Source organism: Triticum urartu, chromosome 1A, assembly GCF_056163025.1.
Source record: "Triticum urartu cultivar PI428250 chromosome 1A, HENAU_Tu73, whole genome shotgun sequence".
Classification (NCBI taxonomy): Eukaryota; Viridiplantae; Streptophyta; class Magnoliopsida; order Poales; family Poaceae; genus Triticum; species Triticum urartu.
Genome location: NC_141873.1, coordinates 385,873,149 through 385,888,847, shown reverse-complemented (window position 1 = coordinate 385,888,847; position 15,699 = coordinate 385,873,149). Strand labels below are relative to the sequence as shown.

At 47.0% G+C, this 15,699-nt stretch overlaps 1 protein-coding gene across 1 annotated transcript; it reads left to right on the top strand.

Moving 5' to 3' along the window:
- Positions 1 to 12,299: 12,299 nt before the first annotated feature.
- LOC125534213 (cyclin-P4-1-like) lies at positions 12,300 to 13,971 on the top strand. Its single transcript, XM_048697495.2, has 2 exons — positions 12,300 to 12,883; positions 13,484 to 13,971. The coding sequence occupies exons 1-2, from the start codon at positions 12,447 to 12,449 to the stop codon at positions 13,791 to 13,793; spliced, it is 747 nt and encodes a 248-aa protein (XP_048553452.2). The 5' UTR covers positions 12,300 to 12,446; the 3' UTR covers positions 13,794 to 13,971.
- Positions 13,972 to 15,699: the final 1,728 nt, after the last annotated feature.

Below are 15,699 nucleotides of genomic sequence, written 5' to 3'. Positions count from 1 at the left end.
TGAACAAGGAAATATAATAATAACCAATTTATTATTGCCTCTAGGGCATATTTCCAACAGTCTCCCACTTGCACTAGAGTCAATAATCTAGTTCACATCGATATGTGATTAACACTCAAGGTCACATCCCCATGTGACTAACACCCAAAGAGTTTACTAGAGTCAGTAGTCTAGTTCACATCACTATGTGATTAACACTCGATGAGTTCTGGGTTTGATCATGTTATGCTTGTGAGAGAGGTTATAGTCAACGGGTCTGAACCTTTCAGATCCGTGTGTGCTTTACAAATCTCTATGTCATCTCCTAGATGCAGCTACCACGTTCTATTTGGAGCTATTCGAAATAACTGTTTTACTATACGAATCCAGTTTACTACTCAGAATAATCTGGATTAGTGTCAAAGTTTGCATCGGCGTAACCCTTTACGACGAACTCTTTTACCACCTCCATAATCGAGAAAATTCCTTAGTCCACTAGTTACTAAGGATAACTTTGACCGCTGTCCTGTGATCCATTCTTGGATCACTCTTGTACCCCTTGACTGACTCATGGCAAGGCACACTTCAGGTGCGGTACACAGCATAGCATACTGTAGAGCCTACGTCTTAAGCATAGGGGACGACCTTCGTCCTTTCTCTCTATTCTGTCGTGGTCGAGCTTTAAGTCTTAACTTCATACCTTACAACTCAGGCAAGAACTCCTTCCTTGACTGATCCATCTTGAACACCTTCAAGATCATGTCAAGGTATGTGCTCATTTGAAAGTACCATTAAGCGTTTTGATCTATCCTTATAGATCTTGATGCTCAATGTTCAAGTAGCTTAATCCAGGCTTTCCATTGAAAAACACTTTCCAAATAACCCTATATGCTTTTCAGAAATTCTACGTCATTTCTGATCCATAATATGTCAACAACATATACTCATCAGAAATTCCATAGTGCTCCCACTCACTTCTTTGGAAATACAAGTTTCTCATAAACTTTGTATACACCCAAAATCTTTGATCATCTCATCAAAGCATACATTCCAACTCCGAGATGCTTACTCCAGTCCTCAGAAGGATTGCTGGAGCTTTGCATACTTATTAGCATATTTCAGGATTGACAAAACCTTCCGGTTTGTATCACATACAACCTTTCCTCAAAAAAAAACGTCGAGGAAACAATGTTTTGACATCCTATCTGCAAGATTTCATAAATAATGCAGTAATCGCTAATATAATTCCAACAGACTCTTAGCATCGCTACGAGTGAGAAAGTCTCATCGTAGTCAACTCCTTGAACTTGTCAGAAAACATCTTAACGACAAGTCGAGCTTTCTTAATGGTGACATTTACCATCATTGTCCGTCTTCCTTTTTAAAATCCATCTACACTCAATAGCCTTACGACCATCAAGTAGTTCTTCCAAAGTCTACACTTTGTTTTCATACATGGATCCTCTCTCGGATTATATGGCCTCAAGCCATTTATCGGAATCCAGGCCCACCATCGCTTCTCCATAGCTCGTAGGTGCATTGTTGTCTAGCAACATGACTTCCAAGACAGGATTACGTACCACTCTGAAGTAGTACGCATCCTTGTCATCCCACGAGGTTTGGGAGTGACTTGATCCGAAGTCTCATGATCAATATTATAAGCTTCCACTTCAATTGGTGTAGGTGCCACAGGAACAACTCTTTGTGCCCTGCTATACACTAGTTGAAGTGACGGTTCAATAACCTCATCAAGTCTCCACCATCCTCCCACTCAATTCTTTCGAGAGAAACTTTTCCTCGAGAAAGGACCTGATTCTAGAAACAATCCCTTATTGCTTTCGGATCTGAGATAGGAGGTATACCCAACTGTTTTTGGGTTGTCCTATGAAGATGCATTTATCCGCTTTGGGTTCGAGCTTATCGGCCTGAAACTTTTCCACATAAGCGTCGCAAGCCCAAACTTTTAAGAAATGACAGCTTAGGTTTCTCTAAACCATAGTTCATACGGTGTCATCTCATCGGAATTACGTGGTGCCCTATTTAAAGTGAATGTGGTTGTCTCTAATGTTTAACCCATAAACTATTGTGGTAATTTGATAAGAGACATCATGGTATGCATCATATCCAATAGGGTGCAGTTATGATGTTCGGATCACACTATGGTGTTCCAGGCTGTATTAGTTGTGAAACGATTTCCACAATGTCTTAATTTTGTGCCAAACTCGTAATTCAGATATTCATCTCTATGATCATATCATAGATCTTTTATCCTCTTGTCACGACGATCTTTCAACTTCACACTGAAATTACTTGAACCTTTCAATAATTCAGACTCGTGATTCATCAAGTAAATGTACTCAACATCTACTCAAATCATCTGTGAAGAAAGAACATAACGATATCCACTACATGCCTCAGCACTCATTGGACTGCACACATCAAAATGTATTACTTCCAACAATTTGCTTTCTAGTTCCATTTTACTGAAACCGAGGCTTTCAGTCATCTTGCCCATGTAGTATGATTTGCATGCCTCAAGTGATTCAAAATCAAGTGAGTCCAAACGTTCCATTTGCATGGAGTTTCTTCATGCATATACGCCAACAGACATGGTTCGCATGTCTCAAACTTTTCAAAAATGAGTGAGTCCAAAGATCCATCTACATGGAGCTTCTTCATGCGTTTTATACCAATATGACTTAAGTGGCAGTGCCACAAGTAGGTGGTACTATCATTACTATCTTATATCTTTTGGCATGAACATGTGTATCACTATGATCGAGATTCAATGAACCATTCATTTTAGGTGCAAGACCATTGAAGGTATTATTCAAATAAACAGAGTAACCATTATTCTCCTTAAATGAATAACCGTATTGCGATAGACATAATCCAATCATGTCTATGCTCAACACAAACACCAATCTCGATGGTAGAAGGAGCGTACGATATTTGATTATATCAACATTGGAAACACTTCCAACACATATCATCAGCTCACCTTTAGCTAGTCTCAGTTTATTCCGTAGCTTTTATTTCGAGTTACTAACACTTAGCAACCGAACCGGTATCTAATACCCTGGTGCTACTAGGAGTACTAGTAAAGTACACATCAACATAATGTATATCCAATATACTTCTATCGACCTTGCCAGCCTTCTAATCTACCAAGTATCTAGGGTAATTCTGCTCCAGTGGTTGTTCCCGTTATTATAGAAGCACTTAGTCTCGGGTTTGGGTTCAACCTTGGGTTTCTCCACTAGAGCAGCTGCTGAATTGCCGTGTCATGAAGTATCCCTTCTTGCCCTTGCCCTTCTTGAAACTAGTGGTTTCACTAACCATCAACAATTGATGCTCCTTCTTGATTTCTACTTTCGCGGTGTCAAACATCGCGAATATCTCAAGGATCATCATATATGTCCCTGATACATTATAGTTCATCACGAAGCTCTAGCAGCTTGGTGGTAATGACTTCGGAGAAACATCACTATCTTATCTGGGAGATTAACTCCCACTCGATTCAAGCGATTGTTGTACTCAGACAATCTGAGCACAAGCTCAACAATTGAGCTTTTCTCCTTAGTTTGTAGGCTAAGAAAATCGTCGGAGGTCTTATACCTCTTGACGTGGGCACGAGCCTGAAATCCCAATTTCAGCCCTCGAAACATCTCATATGTTTCGCGACGTTTCAAAACGTCTTCGGTGCCTCAACTCTAAACCGTTTAACTGAACTATCACGTAGTTATCAAAATGTGTATGTCAGATGTTCGCAACATCCACAGACGACGTTCGAGGTTCAGCACACTGAGCGGTGCATTAAGGACATAAGACTTCTAAGAAGCAATGAGGACAATCCTCAGTTTACGGACCTAGTCCGCATAATTGCTACTATCAACTTTCAACTAATTTTTCTCTAGGAACATATCTAAACAGTAGAACTAAAGCGCGAGCTACGACATAATTTGCAAAATCCTTTTGACTATGTTCAGGATAATTAAGTTCATCTTATGAACTCCCACTCAGATAGACATCCCTCTAGTCATCTAAGTGATTACATGATCCGAGTCAACTAGGCCGTGTCCGATCATCACGTGAGACGGACTAGTCAACATCGGTGAACATCTTCATGTTGATCGTATCTTCTATACGACTCATGCTCGACCTTTCGGTCTACTGTGTTCCGAGGCCATGTCTGTACATGCTAGGCTCGTCAAGTTAACCCTAAGTGTTTTGCATGTGTTCCGAGGCCATGTCTGTACATGCTAGGCTCGTCAACACCCGTTGTATGTGAACGTCTGAATAAAACACCCGATCATCACGTGGTGTTTTGAAACAGCGAACTGTCGCAACGGTGCACAGTTAGGGGAGAACACTTCTTGAAATTGTTGTAAGGGATCATCTTATTTACTACCGTCGTTCTAAGCAAATAAGATGTATAAACATGATAAACATCACATGCAATCAAATAGTAGTGACATGATATGGCCAATATCATATAGCTCCTTCGATCTCCATCTTGGGGCTCCATGATCATCTCGTTACCGGCATGACACCATGATCTCCATCATCGTGTCTTCATGAAGTTGTCTCGTCATCTATTACTTCTACTACTACAGCTAACGGTTAGCAATAAAGTAAAGTAATTACATGACGTTTAAGTTGACACGCAAGTCATAAATAAATAAAGACAACTCCTATGGCTCCTGCCGGTTGTCATACTCATCGACATGCAAGTCGTGATTCCTATTACAAGAACATGATCAATCTCATACATCACATATATCATTCATCACATCCTTTGGCCATATCACATCACATAGCATACCCTGCAAAAACAAGTTAGACGTCCTCTAATTGTTGTTTGCATGTTTTACGTGGCTGCTATGGGTTTCTAGCAAGAACGTTTCTTACCTACGCAAAACCACAACGTGATATGCCAATTGCTATTTACCCTTCATAAGGACCCTTTTCATCGAATCCGATCCGACTAAAGTAGGAGAGACAGACACCCGCCAGCCACCTTATGCAACTAGTGCATGTCAGTCGGTGGAACCTGTCTCACGTAAGAGTACGTGTAAGGTCGGTCCGGGCCGCTTCATCCCACGATGCCGCCGAATCAAGATAAGACTAGTAACGGCAAGCATATTGAACAAAATCAAAGCCCACAACTACTTTGTGTTCTACTCGTGCATAGAAACTACGCATAGACCTAGCTCTGATACCACTGTTGGGGAACGTAGCAGAAATTCAAAATTTTCCTACGTATCACCAAGATCTATCTATGGAGAAACTAGCAACGAGGGGAAGGAGAGTGCATCTACATACCCTTGTAGATCGCTAAGCGGAAGCGTTCAAGTGAACGGGGTTGATGGAGTCGTACTCGTCGTGATTCAAATCACCAATGATCCTAGCGCCGAACGGACGGCACCTCCGCGTTCAACACACGTACGGAACGGAGACGTCTCCCATGCCTTGATCCAGCAAGGATGAGGGAGAGGTTTATGGAGATCCAGCAGCACGACGGCGTGGTGGAAGTAGCGGGATTCCCACAGGGCTTCGCTAAGCGCTGCGGGAGGAGGTAGATGTGTCACGGGAGGGAGAGGGAGGCGCCAGGCCTTAGATTGGTTTGCTCCTCCTTTTTCCCCACTATATATAGGGCCAAGGGAGAGGGGGGAGGCGCAGCCCTTGCCCCTTCCTCCAAGGAAGGGTGCGGCCAAGGGGGGGAGGAGTCCATCCTCCCCAAGGCACCTCGGAGGTGCCTTCCCCCTTTAGGACTCTCCCCTTTTTTCTCTCTCTTGGCGCATGGGCCTCTTGGGGCTGGTGCCCTTGGCCCATATAGGCCAAGGCACACCCCCTACAGCCCATGTGGCCCCCCGGGGCAGGTGGCCCCACCCGGTGGACCCCCGGGACCCTTCCGGTGGTCCCGGTACAATACCGATGACCCCGAAACTTGTCCCGATGGCCGAAATAGCACTTCCTATATATAATTCTTTACCTCCGGACCATTCCGGAACTCCTCGTGACGTCCGGGATCTCATCCGGGACTCCGAACAACTTTCGGGTTACCGCATACTAATATCTCTATAACCCTAGCGTCACCGAACCTTAAGTGTGTAGACCCTACGGGTTCGGGAGACATGCAGACATGACCGAGACGTTCTCCGGTCAATAACCAACAGCGGGATCTGGATACCCATGTTGGCTCCCACATGTTCCACGATGATCTCATCGGATGAACCACGATGTCAAGGACTTAATCAATCCCGTATACAATTCCCTTTGTCTAGCGGTACGATACTTGCCCGAGAGTCGATCGTCGGTATCCCGATACCTTGTTCAATCTCGTTACCGGCAAGTCTCTTTTAATCGTTCCGTAACACATCATCCCGTGATCAACTCCTTGATCACATTGTGCACATTATGATGATGTCCTACCGAGTGGGCCCAGAGATACCTCTCCGTTTACACGGAGTGACAAATCCCAGTCTCGATTCGTGCCAACCCAACAGACACTTTCGGAGATACCTGTAGTGTACCTTTATAGTCACCCAGTTACGTTGTGACGTTTGGTACACCCAAAGCATTCCTACGGTATCCGGGAGTTGCACAATCTCATGGTCTAAGGAAATGATACTTGACATTAGAAAAGCTTTAGCATACGAACTACATGATCTTGTGCTAGGCTTAGGATTGGGTCTTGTCCATCACATCATTCTCCTAATGATGTGATCCCGTTATCAACGACATCCAATGTCCATGGTCAGGAAACCATAACCATCTATTGATCAACGAGCTAGTCAACTAGAGGCTTACTAGGGACATGGTGTTGTCTATGTATCCACACATGTATCTGAGTTTCCTATCAATACAATTATAGCATGGATAATAAACAATTATCATGAACAATGAAATATAATAATAACCAATTTATTATTGCCTCTAGGGCATATTTCCAACATATATATCATTTTGGGGGCTAACCTATTAACTTAGTGCCCAGTGTCAGTTGCTGTTTTTTTGCTTGTTTTTGGTTTTGTAGAATATCAGTACCAAACGAAGTTCAAATGCCACAAAACTTTTTGGAGTTTTTTTCTGAACAAAAGAGACATTAGAAGCTTCGGGAGAAGACGAGACGATGGATCATGGGCCCACAACACATGGCGCATTATGGTATGTTGTGGGGCCCACGTAGCTCTGTTTGACCTAACTCCACCTCTATAAATTCTCTAAAATCGTCAAACCAACAAAGGAGTCCATGAAATACTTTTCCCGCCGCCGCAAGTTCCAGAACCACGAGATTCCATCTGGAGGCCTTTTCCCGCACTCTGCCGGAGGGGGATTCGATCACGGAGGGGGCTCTACATCATCCTTGCCGCCCTCCGATGATGCGTGAGTAGTTTACCATGGACCTATGGGTCCATAGTTAGTAGCTAGATGGCTTCTTCTCTCTATTTGATCTTCAATACAATGTTCTCCTCAGTGCTCTTGGAGATCTATTGGATGTAATGACTTTTTGCGGTGTGTTTGTTCGGATCCGATGAATTATGAGTTTATGATCAGATCTACCCATGAATATTATTTGACTTTTCACTGAACTCTTTTATGCATGATTGTTATAGCCTCGTATTTCTTCTCCGATTTATTGGTTTGTTTTGGCCAACTTTGATTTATCTTGCCATGGGAAGAGGTGCTTTGTAGTGGGTTTGATCTTGAAGTGCCCAATCCTAGTGACAGAAAGGGGCATGACATGCATGTATCATTTCTATTAAGGGTAAAAAGATGAGATTTATTTCATACGTGAGTTTATCTTGTCTACATCATGCCATCTTTCTTAAGGCATTACTCCGTTCTTCCATGAACTTAATACACTAGATGCATGCTCGATAGCGGTCGATGCGTGGAGTAATAGTAGTAGATGCAGAATCGTTTTGGTCTACTTGTCTCAGACGTGATGCCTATATACATGATCATTGCCTTGGATATCGTCATAACTATTTGCTTTTCTGTCAATTGCCCAACAGTAATTTGTTTACCAATCGTATGTTATTTTTATGAGAGAACCTCTAGTGAAAACTATGTCCCCGGGGTCTATCTTTTATCATCTATTAAAACTAAAAACACCTTGCTGCAATTTTATTTATTTTATTTTATTTTGTATTGTTGTTTGATCTATCTATCAAAAACCATACCATTTAATCTTGCTCATAACCGTCAAGGGATTGACAACCCCTTGTTCATGTTGGATTGCAAGTATTTGTTGTTTGTGTGCATGTGTTGTCCACTAGTCGTTACTTGGTTCTTCTACTGGATTGATAACCTTGGTTTCACAACTGAGGAAAATACTTATCTCTATTATACTGCATCATCCTCTCCTCTTCAGGGAAATCCCAACGCAGCTCACAACTAGCATCGATCTACCTCTTACTCCCTTCTTCTATATTGGAAATTATCTCTCTCCCCTCGGTCGAATCTTCCAGCCGTATGATATCCCCCAAATCTTCTATCCATCTCTCCTTCCCTCTGCGGCGGCTGGGAGGGAAACCCTAATTCCTCAAAGATATCAAGTTCCTTCCCCAGCGAGCAGCCACCACCCTCATTTATATGGACAAATGAAAGGGAAAGCGCATCCTTAGAATATGCTTTCTCTGCATTTCCTCTTAGGTCCTTGTATGCATTGCCACTTTCCACTTGGGCCGAAAATGGCCGGGAAAAGTTCAGGCTACTTTTTTCTCTCCCACAAACCTTATTTGATTCTCCAGAAGATTTTCCCCAGTTCATTTTCTCCACTTTGCAATTTTTCACAACTAAATCCCCCATTTCTACCACCCTACCAGCCTAGTAATCAGGAATTAGTGAGAATTACCTCTTCATCATTTGATTTTGAACTATTTTTCCATCTATCCCCAAATTAGAAAAGTTTGTTGCATTATTTTGATCCAATTGACACTTCCCCCAATCGAGGGGAGTGCAAATTCGATTTATCGCACCTCTGCACCCCTTTAATTTCTTACTTCTAATCATCCTAGAGTTACCCCCTCCTTCTTAGAATTCAGGGAAAGTAGATATTTACTGAGCATGTCATTTTTACCTTGTTCATCCGATGTGTACCCATCCTCCTCATCGGAGCTCTCTCCGGCCAGCAACCAAAAGTGATTGCCAGCCGGAGAGGCTCCTACTCCCTACCCAGGGAGCGAGCAAGGCTGAGCAGGCACGGCGAGCGGCATGGGAACCGCGGGGACCTCCTCAGCACCATGGGCATCTTCGTTTTATTTTTCCTTGTCATCATACCAGGCTTCATCTCCTCCTTGGGCACCACCGCTTCGTTCACCTTCAGATCCTCCGCTCCCACATGCTCCAGGGCTCGAGCCGGAGCTGGAAGCCCCATCACCGCTCTGACCACGAACTCCGACGGGCCCGTCAGGGTGCGGCACCGCGAGCGGATGCTCTTTCCACTTCATGGCCTGCCTGGGGTCGTCCGATGCGGCCTCTTCCATCGCCCAGAGGAGCATCCTGAGCGCGCCCACCGGCTCGCCCGTCGGGGTGAGGCGAAGATCTTCCGCCTCCGTGAGCTTCCTGTACGCTGATCCCGCTGCCTCCTTCAGATCTTGCTCTTCCGCAAACCAAGAGATGATCTCTCGCATCTTCTCCATATTCTCCTCGTCTCCGTTTGCAATCTCCAGTATGCGCTTCTCGAGCCGTAGCTTCCAGAACGCCATGGATCGCCAGGGGGGCGGCATGCTTTGGTGTGTGAGAGGTGGTGTGGATCTCGTCGAGGAGTGAGGGAATGGCTGCACCACTCCGCGCCGCGGCTTTAATGGCCCTCCAGTCATGGCGATCTTTCTCCTCCTTGACCTCGATCCACGCAACGCGCCGCGCTTCCTCTCCTGTGCCCAGCACCCTAACCACCAAAACAACGTGACAACGGAAAACCACTTGTACACCCTCACCTATCTCTTCATCGTCGTGCACGCACCACGAGTCCACACAGAACCCGTGGTCGTCTAGCAATGCCAGTCACCACGAATTCACACGCCGTAGAAGAATCCCTCGCTGGAAAATCAGCAGTGCGGGTCAGAGACGAGGTGAACCGCCCACCGGCGATCCCCTGACGGCGGCGGATCCGTGCCGCCGTGGTGGCGTGGTGAGACTGCGTCGCCCAGGTGCCGTGTTGGTTCCCATGTTGTCAAATTAGTTCAATCCGATTAGAGATGTTGTAACCTTCATAAGATTTTTGCAGCTTATCTGTATAAGAAGACACACCTCGGACGTGTGTTTAATTTCCCGTTTTGCGTCGGCTAAATCCATCATGCACATCTGAATTTCCAGCGAAAGATTATGTCCACCCAAGTAGGTCCATGGTGACAAAAGATTGGTTGGTGCAACACACTTATAAATATATATACTGCATGTCTTAGATGGGATCATAGCATACCCCAGACCCAGAGTGTACCTTCTCTCCATCTTCCGGAAAGGAGACATTGAAAACCTTTGCTTAAACCTGATGATTAGCATCTGTGGATCCAACCTTTTCTTTGCTCCATCGGGATAAACTAGTCCGCCCTCACATGGACGAGGCAGCTGGGAGCCTGCCTGGGACCGGCCAGTACTACTAGGACTGTAGCACAGTATCCCATAAAATCGGCTATTGAATCCCAAAAGGGCCAAACAATTGCAGGAAAATACCTGACAACTGGACCGGGGCAGGACCGGACAGGGGACACACTAACACTGTAACGTGCCAAGGTGTCGCACTTGCACATGCGCCTTCTTGCTTGTGGGCATATTCCCTTCTCCTCTCCTCCGGCCAGCGGCTACTGATCGGATCAATCGAATCCATACATACATCCGCTGCTCAATTTCACCCCAATAAGAAGAAGAACAACAACAGTTACTAGAAGGCAGATTTGTCGAATTTTGATCCACGATGGTTTCTCCGATCCGACTCATTTAGACCAAGTTTTGTCAAGAATCATGGCAAGAGCACTGACTTTGAATTATACTCCCTCCGTTCCTAAATATAAGTCTTTACAGGGATTCCAATCACATACGGATGTATATAAATGCATCTTAAGTTTAGATTCATTCATTTTGTTCCGTATGTAGTCCATCTAGTGAAATCTTTATAAAGACTTATATTTACGAACGGAGGGAGTAGGAAGTACTCTACTAGAGATATACTCCTAGTCCTATATCATGCAGAGGCAAGTGACAACCACAATTTCCCTAAAAGAAAGAGTGACACCCACAATATGTAGATGCGGCTCTTCTGTGGCGGAAGGAAGGAAAGGAAAGGAAACGACGAAAGAAAGCAGATGATGATTGGTGGTGGAATCACATGCATGCATGCTCGCCCGACGTGAGGGGCAACGTGCACGGCCTAGCTGTCTCTCCCCGCCCGAATCAGATCACCGCTCCACGCACAAACATGACCCGACTCCGCTTCATGCTTCCCTCCTCGACTCAACTACTGTACGTGCTACTCCTACTCGGCTGACTCCCTTCTTTACCCTACATTCTACACCTGCATTGCATTTGCAGTCTACACCTTCATGTTCCAGAATACAGAGTGTGTATGCGCGTTGCATAGAGCTTAGTTGATTAATTAAATACAGGGAGCACTACTACCTTTTCAATTTCACACCGTAAGAATCAATGAACTACTGGGTATTTACCGTCTCGGGCACTTGGTCGTTATTTAGGCGAGCAGAAACACCCCCTCGTACGTCTCCCGCCGACGAGCTGGGCAGGTACGTTGCACGCGGCCGCCGGCTGCGGCACACACACGCACGAGCTCGGCGTGCGAAACGCCCTAATTTCCGGTGATTTCTCGGTGGACCGGAGAACTAACTAACTGGAGATACTACGCCCGTACGCTGCCTACCAGCTTGGAAAACGACCGGCGGCCGGATCTCAAGAGGATTTCTCACCGCCGCGCACGTAGTTTAACTCTGGAGACCTCTCTCTTCCTTGACCCTGCCCGACACCAGCGATCTGCGAGTTAAGGCGTCACCGAGAGATCTCGGCAGAGTTTCGGCCAGGCATGCATCGGCCGTCGTCGAGGTCACGCACGGCACGGCCGGCTGGGGCCTGCTGTCATGCCCGATCGAGCTGTCCAGCCAGCCGTGGCACGTACGCCATCCAGACCCCCAGAGTTTTACCAGCAGTCGGGCAGTTTCACAGCAGGTGCCGCTACGCTATCGCCGCCGCCGCCGACAAATTTATTCCACCTGCGCAGCAGGCGTACAGAGCAGCAAAGATATCAAAGCGCCCTCCCACCCACGAATTCCTCCATCCTCTCCTTTGGCGTCCGTTTCACTTTCCCTCCAACCCTTTATATCCTCCACCACCTCCCACCGCACCCCACCCCCCGCTCGCTCGCGCTCTCTCTCTCTCTTTCCTTCACCTCCAGCTCCGAGCAAGCTAAGAGCGAGCTCGGCCAAGAAACTGAGGGAGCGATCGGTGGGCCGATGATGACGATGGCGGCGGAGGACCAGGCGGCGGTGCCGCGGGTGGTCTCGATCCTGTCGGCGCTGCTGGAGCGCGTGGCCAAGCGCAACGACGTCGTCGCGGCGGTGGAGCGGCGCATACGGGACGTGGAGGAGCAGGAGGAGCAGGAGGAGCAGGAGGATCAAGGAGAAGACGGCAAGGAGACGACGACGACAACGACGACAAAGAAGACGGCGGTGTCGGCGTTCCAGGGGCTGACGAAGCCGGCCATCTCCGTCGGCGGCTACCTGGAGCGCATCTTCCGGTTCGCCGGCTGCAGCCCCTCCTGCTACGTGGTGGCCTACATCTACCTCGACCGCTTCCTGCGCCGCCGCCCCGCCCTCGCCGTCGACTCCTTCAACGTCCACCGCCTCCTCATCACCTCCGTCCTCACCGCCGTCAAGTTCGTCGATGACATGTATGTATCCACACCATCATCCATCCATCCCAGCTCATGCAAACTCAAAATCTCAGCCCCAAATTAACAACAAACAAACATCGAACTACACCATCTGCATTCCTGTTTGGGCCAGTAGGATTAAAGCGATCTACTACTACCGGATAAACTGAACCATAATTGAGGTCGTTCAGTGCAGCATGATCATTTAACTGAGGCAGATTTAAATTAAATCTGCAGTCCAAATGGGCTCCGAGTCTGATCTGATCTGACTTTGCGACCCCTTTGTCGTGTCGTGCCGAGCACACGACCGACCTCACGGACCGCCGCTGTGTGTGTACCAGCCATGCGGGCCCGGCCGGCTCGCATTTTTTTCCCACCATTATTTGGATTCCCAACTGGCACACCACCAACCGGAGCCAAGCTAGCCATTGCCGTTTCTAGCTGGTCACGAGGACAGCTCACAGACGTCCAATTCGATGTCTTCGCCACCACCGCAATTCACAATTGCTGTCAAAACAAGCTTGCTGCTGTTGCTGTTGATGCGTCGATCGCGCGCAAAGCTTTCGCGTGTCCTCGAAGAGAAAACTTGACGAATGTTTGTTGTGAATGTGAATGCAGATGCTACAACAACGCCTACTTCGCGAGGGTGGGGGGGATCAGCCTCATGGAGATGAACTACCTGGAGGTGGACTTCCTCTTCGGCATCGCCTTCGACCTCAACGTCACGCCCGCCGTCTTCGCCTCCTACTGCGCCGTGCTGCAGACCGAGATGGCCTACCTCGAGCACCCGCCGCCGTCCATCGACGCCGTCTCCCCCACCAGCTTGCTGCAGCACTGCTTGCCCGACCAGGAGGTCGACACCGCCGCCGCCGCCGCCGCCGCTGCCAAGTCCGGCTGCCACCGACACCAGCAGCAGCTCACCGTCTGATCGATGGAGCTCTTCCCCTCTCTCTCTTTTTTGTCCCTGCGGTGTCAACTGTCATGGTCTCTTCTTTTTTCCTTTTCTTTTCCATTTACCGTTCTTGGTACATAGGTGTTGGTTAGCTAGGATGGATTTCGCCATTGTTGGAAGGATCGATCATGAATGGAAGAAGGGATCGGATTGAGATTGTGCGCGCCCATTGTTTAACGAGCTGAGATGCTGCTAATCTAATCTGTGTGCATGTGAGTCACAGCACACTGCATCTGCATGCTTTGCTTGTCTCCTGTATGTTTCTTTTCCTCTGCTCTTCTTTTTCTGTTTCCCCCGCTTTCTGGAGCGAACTATTCGCCGGGGAAAAGGTGATTTACTATGATTGGATGGATGGATCGGACATCGTGGGATGGCGGAGATTGGAGAATAAGCGGCTTTGATGCTCAGAACATAGCATGTTTCTTACTATGCGCTGCATGGTGTGTGTGTGTGTGTGTGTGTGTGTGTGTGTGTGTGTGTGTGTATGCAGTGTTGGGACAAAATCGGCCTCACCGGAATGCGGCGGAAAATGACGGCCAAGGGTTTATTTGCTTCGCAGGAGACTGAGTAGTAATCCCCATCGGCGTTCCGAACGTGCAGGAGGCTGAATTTATGAGCAGAGTGGTGGAAATGGCAGTCACTCTGACTGAAATTGTGTCTTGAGGCAACGGGCTGAAACTGTCAGTGACAGATTCAGTCAGATGTTCTGACCAGAAACAGCTTAGTCAGAAATATAATCCATGCTAAAACCATCAATGCTTCTTCAGACGCCTTTTATACTGAATTTTAAAAAAATCTTCAGAGCTCAGTTCCCTCTTTGCAAGGACAATGCAGTTACCATACACAGCTTCCGCGAAAAGAACACCGACAAGTTACTGCGGTCGCTCCATGTTTATTTCGATCTAAATTCTCCACAAGAGACAAGCAAAAGTCCAATGCACAAATGATGAGACCCTACAAGGAAATGGGGCGAGCATCTTGGGTGGTGTGCAGGCGAGGAGGAGAAGATTTGATGATCAGAAACAGTAGACGCATCGGCATCAAGGTGATGCGGGTTGCCGGTGAAAATACAAGGATGGATCGGAAGGAACGTGGTGTGCATGTAGATGTAGGGCTAGTGGCTGCGCCTTTTGCGCTGTAGTAATATATAATGCCTTCGGCCTTAATGCGGTGAGCTGGATTAGAACATGGCTGGTCACATGAAATTCCCAAGGATGAGCCAACAGCAAGAGAGAGAAGTACGAAAACTCCCTCCCAACTTTTTCCGAGAGATGAAAATCATTAGTACACGGTTTGCAAAAACGTCTTACATTAGTGTACAGAGGGAGTACTGCACAATGTTGAAGCTGGTGCATGTTTTGCTTGTATTAGTAGAAAATAGCCTGTAAGTTTTCTCCTCTCCAGTTCTTGTTTCTCTACATGTGTAATAAGGATTGGCATGTGTGTACACGTGGGGGCAGTAGCTAGCTCAGCCGATGCATGTGATGTGCCCATTGCCAAAGCCAGCGAGTGGCATTTGAACCCTGTGAGTCCTGCCCTACCCCATGCGTGGGGAATCTGAGGCCTAAAGCATCACAGGAAGCGAACCATTTGGGGGCTGTGATGCACGATTCGTTGGCCATAGGTTTGTGTCTTTCCTTTTCTTTTCTTAAAGTCTTTGATTTCCTTTGGCTGTTTCCATGTGACCTGAAGAAATGGGGTGGGTTTCGGTTGGGAGCAGTGGCGTGACAGTTAACCGGGCGACTAGGCAACTACAGAAGTTCACGAGGACCACCTATGGAAATCTCTTTTACTACTGAAGTGTGGTAAATTTTCATTTGAGCTCACGAGAATTGGCAAGTCCGTCGGCGCATAGGGAGGTAGGAACACTGTTGCATGATTG

Bases quoted from the DNA above. Each gene is read 5' to 3' on its own strand.
- LOC125534213 (XM_048697495.2), top strand. From the start codon at position 12,447: ATGATGACGATGGCGGCGGAGGACCAGGCGGCGGTGCCGCGGGTGGTC. The intron at 12,884-13,483 runs GTATGTATCCAC...ATGTGAATGCAG, and splicing joins GTCAAGTTCGTCGATGACAT to ATGCTACAACAACGCCTACT.